The 13083-nt window shown below is 44.4% G+C and overlaps 1 protein-coding gene across 1 annotated transcript in view; it reads right to left on the bottom strand.

Moving 5' to 3' along the window:
* sema6bb (sema domain, transmembrane domain (TM), and cytoplasmic domain, (semaphorin) 6Bb) overlaps window positions 1-13083 on the bottom strand; it is a 111336-nt gene that overhangs the window by 33817 nt on the left and 64436 nt on the right. Inside the window, exons 6-10 of the mRNA XM_035648167.2 lie at window positions 10672-10770; window positions 9029-9119; window positions 8322-8441; window positions 7207-7295; window positions 5722-5939 (exon numbers count right to left, since the gene is read on the bottom strand). Coding sequence (XP_035504060.1) covers window positions 5722-5939; window positions 7207-7295; window positions 8322-8441; window positions 9029-9119; window positions 10672-10770 — 617 coding nt within the window. The remainder of the gene's footprint in view (window positions 1-5721; window positions 5940-7206; window positions 7296-8321; window positions 8442-9028; window positions 9120-10671; window positions 10771-13083) is intronic.

Raw genomic sequence — 13083 nt, forward strand, 5'->3', positions numbered from 1 at the left:
ATTGAATAAAAACCTGGGAGACTGAGTCACCTGCAGCCGGCTGCTACATGAATCCCACACATACCCTCTGTTTGTTTCTTTGCTTTTTCCTTTAGAAAACAAAAGTCCAGCTGGTGATTCGAGGTCCTGCGCCCCCGTCATTATGAAGCAAGCTGAGCGGTGTTTCTCATGAGTGCCCCTTTGAAAGCCTTTGTTTGTTTGGGAAGGCATCGCCCGAGGCATTTTGGTTGCAGCGGGGGGCCGCTTCTCTCCTGATGTGCCATTTGATCAGGTCACGTCGCCTCCTTCACTACTTATCATTCATAGGCGGGGTGGTGACTCAACCCCGGCCGGTGCGGCGGAGCTGAAGGCGGATCAGTGGACGAGACGGTGTCTCTCTCAAGACAGCAGGCACCAGATGTTGGGTGTGACACGTCTGCCTGCGCTGCATTGATGCCAGCTTGGCTTCCTTTTCGCTACCTTTTCCCACCCCCAACTGTCATGTTCTCCTTTGCTTCAGGTCACTGGGTTTGCCCCGTGTAGAGCTGTGTGTCGAACACAAGTAAGCCAAAAGGCCTCAGGCTGTTTTTTTCCTCTTCTTTTAATTATTCAAATTTCCACTCTGTAGACGTCTCCGCCGCCTTTTCCTTCCATTTGTGTTCTTTCTTGTACAGTACGAACATTTCATTATCAATCACCCTCTCAGTCACTCTCCACATCAGACGACTTTCTTTTGTTAACTTTTAGATATTGCTTGTTACTTTCTCTCTGTCTGTCTGAATTTGTCCTTCCTTCATTCTTTCTCCTTGACTGAGGTGGAGTGACAGGCAGTTCAGTCTAGATATACATGGGGCGTCCGTTTGGGAGAGTGTGGAGTCTAAAGCACTTCTTTGCTATTTAGCAAGCTAACTGACAGCTTGGATTAACACAGTCCTCACTAACACAATGCATCCTTTTGAAGATGAGGACGATAGTAAGTGGACTGCACTTTTCTAGTCTTATCAACCACTCAAAACTCTTTACAGCGGAGTTGATATTCACACACACATACACACACACACACACACACACACACACACACACACACACACACACACACATACACAACCATTCATACAGCTCTTCTATAGCTAGCGCTTTGTCTAGCATTCATGCATCTCATTTACACGCAGTCAAAGACACTTTTGTGGAGTGGATGAGCTGGGAGTTGAACCACTGACCTTCTGATTAGTGGACGACCCGCCTCAGAAGAAAAGAAGGTAGGATTCAGGAGAAGGAATCCTTCTCACATCCTTCAACTAGGGACTTGAAATTTACCACGTACCGCAGTCATGGTAAATAAAGTATAAAAAAGACCTTGTGAAATGGGCCTATATATTTTCTGTGTTATGTTTATTCATTTAAATGTTAGATTCCACACACTGTGTTTATCTGTATGTTATAATCTTGGGTTGGACAAAAATAAAACAAAACCATTTCAAATACCTCTTTGCATATTTTCTGATATACTTTTCATAATCTGAAATGTTTTTTCTTCTTCTTTCTTTTGTGTTTGTTGACTAGAATGACTGACCTGATGGAAGAAACTTTGCTCTTTGCATATTTTCTGAGATACTTTTCATAATCTGAAATGTTTTTTCTTCTTCTTTCTTTTGTGTTTGTTGACTAGAATGACTGACCTGATGGAAGAAACTTTGCAATGGACATGTCCTCGGACTAAACTTATGATCCAAATTGTGTTTTGTTTGCTCAGCAGACCAATGCTCCACTGGCATTTTATAGAAACAGTTTGACATATTGGAAAATACACTTATTTGCCTTCTTGCCAGAGTTAAATGAGACGGTCGATACCGCGCCCATCTCCTAGTGGTAAATTAGAAGCTGGAACCATCTCAGTTCGGTCTCAAAAATAAAGCAAAGGGAAATAACCTGTATCTCCACAGCTCACGAATTGACCTATAATATTGCTATTCAAAACAGGTAGAAAGACAGAAGTGTAAAAATGGCACGTTGTTTCATTGTTAGTAATATGCCAGACTCTTCCTCAGTCAGGAGCAGTGACATACTTGCAGCCACATTGATTAAAAAAAAAACTTGCTAAAAGAAAAGAAGTGCCTTTTTCCAAATGTCAAGCTATTCCTTTCAAAATAAAGCACTGAGGTTACTACAGTATATATGTACTGCACACAGAATATATATGTAATGTATCGTTATAGAGTATTTTGGTCTTTAGAATGGGTCAATGTACAGCCCATTCCCAGTCTATTTCAACATATCGAAGCAATTGACATTTTATTCAGTTTTTACAAAACATGGTGCAAATCTTTAAGCTGTGATGAAAACAAAATACCCAAACTTGTCATTTAGAATAAGGACTCAAATTCCAGACCCTCAGCACCCCCTGACCTTTTACTCTTTATCTTCATTTTCAATGTTCATTCCATCATCTTTTTTTCTTTTTATCTGTCTTTTCTTCATCCAGCAATGGTTTTCCTTGACCTTTTCACATCGCTTCCCCCTGAGTTTTCTCTTCTCTCCCTAACCTGACTATCCTAGACCATGTGAACTTTATTAAACTTCTGTAACAACTCTGTGTTTCCTTGTGGGGTCATGCGACTCTGTTGCCAGCTTCAGGTGGTATTCCTTTCATTTTAATGATGCCCAGGCAGCTACATTACTGAGTATATTTTTGCCTTCTCTACTTCCGGGCCCAGTGGGAATAGCTTGTACATCTGTAATTCCTACCCTGTGCCACTCTTTTCCTGGCACAGTAGCCTGTTCTCCTCCTGCTCCTTGTGCTCCTCTGTTGTGTTTTCCCAGAGAGACATTCAGTCTGACCCTGTCACATGAGATTCTTCACAGTCAAAAAACAAACATAGCCTCCCACTATCTGGATGCACTAGATTTACTTTACTTTGCATGGGATGTTTCCCTCGCATTCCTGCACGACTCCATTAAGCCTAATCAGCCTACGTCGGTCTATTCCAGCAGGAATAGATGTTTTCAGCCATGACAGTAGCCTTACTACCAGGCCAGTGCAGCGGGATGAGGGGAAGATTTCCATTTGACGTCATTTTGCTGTTCTTTCGACATACACCAACTTATTTCAGTATCTAAACAAAGAAGAAAATACTTATTTTTTCTTCACTGCAGTGGTCTTATAATGTTACTCTCTGTGCCTCCTTGACCTCTTGAGCATCAGGAGTGTGATTCCGTGAGGTGCTCGGTAGGAAATCCAAGCTGTTCTTTCATTCCTCTCCGGGAGGAAGGGCCCAGGGCTTTAGACGAGGATGCGCAAAGAACCTGGCAACCGGGGGGCGATTACGTACCCTGCAAGCAGAGAATGAAGGATCTCCAGATGCAACTCCAGAACAGTTAAGAGCTGGTATGCGGCTGTAAAATGATCCCTGGAGTATGTGAGACACAGGGGGAGATGAGTAACTTCAGAAAGCTCTACCCCACAGAAGGGGATTATCGGTAACACCTTCATTCTCACACGTCAGTCCCATACTTGCTGCACAGGGGCAAATGGAAGGAAAGAAAATAGATATTCCTCCACTCACAGGTCCTGTTTCATGCTGTTTTCATTGCATGCTGCCAGCCAAAGCAATTTGTCTGGCAAGCGCTTAGCCGGTGTGGCACAGTGGGCCACATGGGTCCAGTGGGAGTTTTTCAGCTCACCTCACACATTCTGTCATTCTCTTTGTGTTAATTTCCCTCCATCACACATCTCCTTATCCACCCATCTCAACCTCCCTTTCTGTCTGTCTTGGCTGGAAGTCATTCCAAACAGGACCCAGTAGCAGGTGTGTGTGTGTGTGTGTGTGTGTGTGTGTGTGTGTTCAGCTGGTTCTCCTTTGTGGCATGGTGTAAATGCTGCAACATCGGGAACCATTGTATGTGTGTTTGTATATGAAAGTGGGAGCGTGTGTGTGTGTGTGTGTCATCCGTCCGTCTCTGCAGGCAGTGGCCCCTTCTCGCTGCATAGTCTTTCCAAACACACAGATAAGATGCAGCTGATGAAACAGTTTTAGATCTCACAGAGCGAGGGATGCACATGTTGTCCATTATTGACTTCCTCGTCCTTGAGTCTCTCGTCTGTCTCTCCCCCTCCTGTCCGCCGCCTCCTTCTTTATCCTCTCCTGTGTCTTCTATCCTTTTTTCTCCTCCTGTTTCTCTACTGTCTCTTATTGGGAGGTCGTACAGACCCAGTGCTTTGAGACACTGTCCTGCTACTGGTGAAGAGCTTTATTTCTATCCTTTAATCATCCTTCAGACATAGAGGTGGTATAATACAGGAACAACTGACAGGTGATAGTTATTGCTGGCTGCAATTAAGGTGAGAGACTGCATTGATCTAGACCAGAGTCAAATAGCTATGAGTCTGCTATAATGTGCTTTGCACTAGCAGACACACTCAGTAGAAACAGGGCCATTAGGGGAGCGTAAGATGAGTGGGCTATCACAGAAAAGTATACTGAGTTCTTTTCTATGATTTGAGCCACTTAGACTTCAATATGATGTAACAATACTTTAGTTTAAAGTATCTATATCTGTTCATCTATATGCGCAGCTTGGAGGATACATGGTGGGATGTTCCTTCAAATACACACTCTGGAATGGCCAACTTAAATACACACTATATTCAGTATTAAGATTGTATGTTTCTTTTGAAGGTTTTCTATGTCGGTATCATCAAACACAGCAGGAAAAGCAGATTGCACTAACTGTACTGTTTAAGAGACATGGGAATCTTGTTTATTTGATTCAAGGGGAATTATCCCTCACTACATTTACTCACACATATATACATATATAGGATCAGAAGTATACGTAGCTCATGTAAACTTTCTTTTTTTACATTCTCTTCTTTTCTCTCGTGTTCAAATTCTCTGGTTTGCCATTTGTGTTGTGTTTGGCTCTACAAATACCCCCCAGTCTCCAATAATCCTCCATTTACCAGGAAGCATCCTTCCTCTCCTTTCCTCTCACCTTTTTTCAATTTAATCTTGTCTCTCAGCAAATCACCCCTTTGTCCTCAATGAAAGCATCCCATGTGTCTTCAATTACTCTGTACCCCGCAATCTTGACCTCTGCACGTCCACACAGCCTTTTTCATTTCTCTGGAGCTTTGCTTGTCCTGCAGGAGGCCCCTTGCTCTTTTTCGACTTCGCAGGTGAAGGAACAAACTACGGTGGTCCACTAAATTTTTCAAGGTGAGCCATGTGAGTGCAGTTACACCGTGGGTGTCTATCCATGGGAAGTATGTCAAGATGCTTCTCTATGTGTATTACTGTTATTCCGCTCTTCTCTCTGAGAAAGGACAGGCTTTGAAATCTCTCCAATCCAGCCATCACATTCACGCACGTATGTACACATATATTTACACACAAACAAAGTGTTGAGTATTGATCTAAATCAGTGAATCCAAATTAGGATCCACAGTTGCTTGAGGGGGTAAGTGCAAAAATTCTGGAGTAGTAAGAAAATAAAATAAAACATCAACCTGAAATCAAGAAAAATATGAATATAAGACCAATATCTATTGTGACAGCTGGAGCACCTGAACACCAACTTTGTGCAAGTGAGCAAAGACGACCGGACTGCTGTGTTAATGTAATGTTCATGAAATGTGAAGTGTTTTATGTGTCTATCACTGTGTGCACATGTTTGAGAGATAAAGTCCTATTTGTGTGTTTAGTATTTAGTTTTCAGATTTATGTTTGCATGTCTGTGTTGTACCTGTTCGCTGGCGTGGAGAAGACCCCCAGGAGGATGTCCCTGCCGTGCATCCTGATGACGGGACTGGTGGAGTGGAGCAGGTTAAAGTAGAAGTGGGAATCACCGGGGACGGAGCAGTTCAGGCGGGCCTTCAGGAACGATGTCCACTGCTTCTCCAGGACACGCTGAGACCCGCCGTGGTCCCGTTTACACACCCGACCCACACGTGACACCACCACCTGAGAGAAGTCGTACACCAAGGAGTGGACGCAGGCACAGAAAATGAGCGTTTAAAATACATTTGTAATATATTGACAGGCATCGCCATGCTGCAGCTCACATACACTCACCGGCCACTTTATTAGGTACACTTTGCTAGTAAAAGGTTGGACCCCCTTTTGCCCTCAGTACTGCCTTAATTCTTCGTGGCATACTTTCAATAAGGCATTTTCGTCCACACAACTGCCGCTCACTGGATATTTTCTCTTTTTCGGACCATTCTCTGTAAACCCTAGAGATGGTTGTACGTGAAAATCCCAGTAGATCAACAGTTTCTGAAATCCTCAGACCAGCCCGTCTGGCACCAACAACCATACCACGTTCAAAGTCACTTAAATCCCCTTTCTTCCCCGTTCTGATGCTCGGTTTGAACCTCAGCAAGTTGTCTTGACCACCTTTACATGCCTAAATGCATTGAATTGCAGCAATGTGATTGGCTGATAAGCTATTTGTTAACAAGCAATTGAACAGGGGTACCTAATAAAGTGGCCGGTGAGTTTATATCTCCGGTAATAAGAAGCGGGGGCTGAGGAAACATTTCCCAGATCTCTGGCTTTCATCTTCAAAACGCTATATCTAAAAGCTATTTTCAACTCTAGGTTGATCTCTGAAGGGTTATTTGCATGATATCTGCAATGTGAAAACTCTGTTTTGACAGATCATTGTTTTATAATGGTAAATGTTTTATCAATTATTCATGAAAATGTCGGTGCGTCTCAAAATTGTTTCTTTGAACACAACCATCCACACAATAGTGATGCTGTTGAAGTATCAATTTACTCTGCTTTCTGTAAACATGCCAAAGCCAGGAACCTTGTGCAAGCACTTCTCCCCCGGAAATGTGAATTCCGAATTTGTTAGAGCAATGGGTTTGCTGATGTTGAAATTTTTTTCATAAACATGTATATCCATCTCTGGTTGGCGCAGAAAATAAATAGAGCCTCTGTTGAAAAAAAAGAGGCTTCTCTTAGGTTAATACAGACAAGACTTGTTTGCTCAACCTGGTTTGTTGAATTAGATATGCAGACAATCAAATTTCAGGATGAAAGGTCAGTGTAGCTGTGGGAAAAGAGTTTGATGATAGCAGCAGAGAATTATTTGACCAGAATATCCTTTAATGGTGCATTTTCACACATGCCTCTACAGTCCTTGTATTGAAAATACCGGCAGTTCCTTTATGCGAATACTGAAAGTTCTCGGGGGGGGGAATGTGGATGACTTCCATACCTTCTCCAAGTAATTGAACTCCATGGCTATCTCTCTGAAGAAGAAGTAGATGTGAGGTCCCCACTCAACAGCACTGACAAAATATGGCTCTATATTTTAAGAGAGAGAGAAGTAGTGAGAGAGAGAGGAGATGAAAGGGGAAGGAGAGGTGTGTGGAGGGTAAAGAAATACAACGTAGATGGATCATGGGAAGGCATTTTTAGCAAACAGCGTCCCCACTTGTGAATGCATCATCCACCATTCACTCCCATGACACTGAGGTAACGTGAGGGCAGAGAGGAAGAGGCAGAGGCCATGCTTAATTTCATTACATGGTGAAAGGGGATTTCACACCAAACAATAAGCGCATTATGACTCCCTGATGTTTCTGGGAAATGAGTTTCACGCTTTGCATTTTGGTGCGGATGCACAGGCTACAACCTGTGTTCCTGATATTGTGTATTTGTGACTGTCCAGTTGTCATCGTTAGGTCTGACTGCAGACCGACCCTGACGTTGATGGTCCAAACTCTGTCACGGAGCAGAAAGTTTGACAGCTTTGTGTCCGCTGACCCGAACACAGAGTTGTCAGCCCTGCTGACTCAGCCCTCTGCTTCTGACACATATCGATCCTGTACGCTGCTACAGTACGTGTAGTGGACACACACTCAACCCATCAGACTCTGATGACAACGTCAACAACAGACACAATGCTGACGAGAAGGTGCACTTGAGAAAATCACACTAATGGACCAACACTTGATAAAACACAAACACCTTGACAAGCATACAAAGGCACACACACACACACACCCACAGACACAGGCACGCACTGATCTTTTCATAGTTGTGAGGACACTCATAGACATAATGCATTCCCTAGCCCTTTAACGTGAGCTTAACCATCACGACTAAATGCCTCGCCCCAACCTTTACCCTGACTCTAATCTAAACCTAATTCTAACCTAATACCAAGTCTTAACCCTCAAACAGCCCTTTAAAGTTGTGAGGACCATCCAAAATGTCCCCACAACGATGCTTTTTACCCCTAAATTGGCCTTCGCAATTAAAGAACGACAGTGCACACACACATACCTGCGCACACATACCCACGCACACGCACGCACACACACTTACCTCTGAACCACTTGGAGTCATGCTTGATGGTGCGCAAAGCGGGACTGTCCCCAAGGCTACGATAGATCACCGCATCAATGGCCAGAAAGTCAGTCACTGTGGCTGTAAAAAGATTCCCCTCTGACACAAAAAAATAACCACACGCACACGCGCACACACACACACACACACACACATTAATGAGCTGGACAGCCTGCCAACGCAACAGCATAACCACAAATAATAAAACTGGAGTTATTGTACTGGTACTCTGAAAGTCCTGCATCATAAACATGACATGATTGACCAGTCAACAATGTAATTGTAGGAACATAATTGGAACTCTGCAGTACTCCTGCAAAAAAAACAACTTCTTGCTAATATGGGATCATGTGCTGATGGCAGAACAGTAATGGCTCACTACAGTTTCAGTCACAGAACACTGTTTAGATTATAGCGAAGTCTTTGAATCTGATGAAGTAAACAAAGGAAATGAATAACACTGAGAAATGACAATGGTGCATTTTGCCGAGCTTATGTTTGTGTATCAATGCATCAAAATGTGGAGGAGGAATGACGTTTTTTCGATGATTTGTATCATTGCTGTCACCATCAAAACTAAGTGTGTGACAGCACATACGGCGTCAGAGCGCCGTGTGATCCAAGCGTAGGTGAGACTAAAACAAGGTGTGTGTATGTGTGTGTGTGTGTGTGTGTGTGTGTATTACCTGCAAACAGGGCCACGTTGGCATGTTTGGGGTCATAAGGGCATCTCGCCATCCCGCTGACCGTGTCTCCTACCATCTCCAGAGTGTCTCCCTGTAACGCCGCACGCACAGGGACACACACATGCATATGCACACATCAGTCAACAGTCTCCGAACAATATGGATGCTTCTGCGGTAGCATCATGAAAACAAGGCACAAGAGAATGGCAATTAGGGAGTGTTACCGTAAGTGCAAGCAAACTAATGATTCACTGGTGGCAATTAGGAACAGCAGCAACAACAACAACAAGATACACGTTCTCATACATAAGTAAAACAGATAAACACACACACGCGCCACATAAACACACACACACACACACGTATAGACACTTAGGGGTCCATACACCCACATAAAGTCAGGCTGAAGATTTACACATTTAGAGTGAAATTTCTGCATCTCCTTCTCTCTCTCTCTCTGTCACAAACACGTACACAAACACAAAAAAGCCTCCAGCAAACTATTTCCGCAGCACGGTGTAATTCTCATCAACGGCTGAAAATGAAATTTATAGGTATCATTTCATTAAAAACACTTGCTAAAAATGAAACGGTAGCTAGCATCACTAACCAGTCCCCCGGAGACAAAGGCAGCCATCAGAGGCAGACGACGTGTTATACGCTGTTGTAGAATTGTCATTACTGGCTGACAGATAATGGGCCAGGTACATCTCAGCATTTCATTGTTGCACTGCATTTGAAATGTGAGAGACTGAAAATAACACTTATCTGAAAAAAAGTCTCTGATGGGGAAAGGATTTGTTCTCCCCTCTCTCACTGTGCCCCCCCCCCCCCCCCCCCCCCCCCCCCCCCCCCCCAGCTGATTTAATATTCCTGCAGAATGACGTGAAATCAGCTGAGGCGATGATTAATATTTATGAGTAGTTCTTCTTCCGCAAATTTTGAAATTGTTACAGTAGTTGGGCGAGACAGGTATTGGTTGGGAAGGGAGTGGTGGAGTTGCTGTTGAATGGATGCACACCTCCAGAGCCTGATGAATGGATATCGGACAGGAAATGTTCAGAGAAACACTCTCGATTGCCTCGGTCAAGTCAGACGACACTCGCACTTGCCGAGCGTGAACCCTGGTGTCTCTAATGAATAACCGCCTGCAACTGCGGAATAGCCGCTCTCTCTTAACCACCAGCAAATGAGAACAAAGCAGGCAAACAAGTCACGTCTCCACCACCCTTAGTCTCCGATATACCCTCCTCTTCCTCTTCTCCCCTCTTTGTGTTCGTCCTGGTTACCCAGCCTCTCTGACTCTCAATGATAACAAGCTCGGCAGACCGCAAAGTTTAACCACTGAGAAACAGCAACTGTTGTATCTCGGCAAAACAAGGCAGTTTGGCTGCCAGACAACTCGGATAAATAACTCCCGAAGAGAAAGTCAACACCGCCTCAAACGAGCTGCTTTGATCAAGCTGTAAATTTTCACCTGGACAATAATAGCATTAGGGAAGCGAGGGCTCCTTGCGGGAAACACACCATTAATCAAAGACATCACACCAGTTGTAAGAACAAATGCACGGTTGGGCCGGTTGCAGGTCGGGGACAGGTGTACAGTAGCTGTAACAATGTGAGCATGACTAGTCTTTACTTACTGTGTAGTTGGCACAGAGCGGGTTGAAGGCGTTGGTCCCGCACACAAACAGGCCTCCTTGTCTGCTGAGCAGCACCTTCATGAAGTTACGGCATTCATCCTGCAGGGAAGACATGGAATAAAGAAAAGGGGAAGCTTAGTATGCAGGAGGGGTGAAACCGAGAGAGAGAAGACACAGGGAAAATGATGGAGTGAACGGAGGAAGAACTGGGTTTATTTTTCAGAGACTGATTATCCAGCCTGTGCTGTGAAATGAAGCTTTTCAGTTGCCTGATGTGTAGAATTATCACACCATTAACGCTGTCAATCAGATCGTTACAGTCTAAACGCAGCCCGCAGAGACTTTGAGTGTCTACTCTCGTACACACGCCCACACACACACGCACACACACACACCCACACACACACGCGCACACACACACACACACGCACACACACACACACGCACACACACACACACACGCGCACACACACACACACACACACACACACACACACACACGCACACACACAACATGCTGTTGATTGACAGATGGTAATCCATACCAGACTCAGGATTTCAAAACAAGCAGCAGATTTAAGACTAATTTTTCCACCGTGAGGTGTCAAACTCCATGATGCCCGTCTAATGACTGAATAAACCACAGGCACAGTTTCATTCTTTGAAATGAGACGTTGTGTGAGCGCCGCGCGACTCAACGGCTGCTTTCATGCCACAGTGCCGGAGAGTGATGGAGGGTGGTTTGCGTTAAACAGAGAAAAATGACTCCTGCCATCAGTGCGTTTATAGAAATTATTGAACATGTGTAACTCTGGTGTTCACTTGAAGTCGCTGTAATGATCACACAGTTCTGCACTTACAGCACTGGATCCATTACTGCTCATAATCTGTCTGCTCACCGCCTTGGAGTTGCCCCTGGGGGTAAAAGAACCCCATGCATGGGGCTCGCTGACCTGCAGCATGGACCAACTTTTTTTACTGATATCTAAGTTTATCTGATTAAGATAGAGATGGAAGTGAGCAAAGGAAAGATTAGAATTATTGATTGATATTGTTTGATTTTTAGGTGTCTACAGCCCGAGGAGGCAGAGCTATTCAGTGTTTCACAAGCAGGAAATAATAACAGAGTGGTCAGAAGAAATAAATAAAGGTATTTACAGTATGGCTGACAAAGGGAGTTGTGATGTTTTTTGGTTTGTTTGTTTGTTTCTTTCTTTTCTATGTTTTCTAGCAGAATTAAACTTAAATTCCAGTCGTGACCTTTGACTTTAAAAGCTAAAAGGTGCTGACAGCAGTTTGTTTTTGCAGGGCAGAGGCCACCGCCTGTGTGTGTGTGTGTGTATGTAGAGTGAGTGGTGATGTACAGTAGATCACTGGTGGACAGCAGGCAGCAAAGCAACCCCCTCCCCAAACTAGTCTCCCAGTCAGGATGGCACCATCCTGACTGGGAGATGGTGCCCCCCCCCCACACACACACACACACTCACTCACTCAATCACTCACACACGCTCACTCACACACACACACACACACACACACACACACACACACACACACACACACACACACACACACACACACACACACACACACACACACACACACACACACACACACACACACACACTACTAGCCACTGATATCATCGGAAAGAGAAGTAGGGCTGTGGTTGTAGTGATAGTTGGGTATGTTGAACGACTATGTATGTGTGTATGTGGAAGAGATCAGAGGTAAAGCAGTGATATGAGAGACGGGTGAATGTTATTCCAGATGCTCCACCCCACACCCCTCTACCCCTCCGACTTCCCACTTCAATCCCTGCAGGGTTCTCGTCTTTCAACAGCGAAAAACAGGAGAGAAGGAAGTGTTTTTGTGTGTTTCGCGTTAGATACAGGGGGTGCGTCAAGTGCAAAGTGTACATTTCTAATGGCACAGCACTGTGTGACAAATTGAGGAGTTACAGTTATGTGTAGGAGGGACAGTCACAGTACAGTATATGTATACGTGTCACTCCTCCACATTACAGCCTGTGTTCACGAGTGCCTGGTGGTGCGTACGTCTGTGTGTGTGTGTGTGTGTGTGTGTGTGTGTGTGTGTGTGAGTGTGTGTTTGTGTGTGTGTGAGTGTTTCTCTGCATCGCAGCACAGATGCATGATCATGTGTGAGAGTCATTTGCATGCTGTTTGTCGGTGGGGTTGCAGTCTGTCAGCTTGGTCAGAGCTGTAATCACAAAGCCAGATGAAGCACTCTTAATAACAACCCTGTCCCACTGCCAGCATCTCGGAGAGGGGAGTAAATACATCCAAGAGCCAAACCACTGCACAAATGTTGGCTGTTGGCAGAGCTTGTCCACATAAAATGAAACACTTCATGACGACATGATAAAACAAGAAGTGGAGCCTTTGTAGCATT

Source organism: Scophthalmus maximus, chromosome 13, assembly GCF_022379125.1.
Source record: "Scophthalmus maximus strain ysfricsl-2021 chromosome 13, ASM2237912v1, whole genome shotgun sequence".
In the NCBI taxonomy this organism is placed as follows: domain Eukaryota; kingdom Metazoa; phylum Chordata; class Actinopteri; order Pleuronectiformes; family Scophthalmidae; genus Scophthalmus; species Scophthalmus maximus.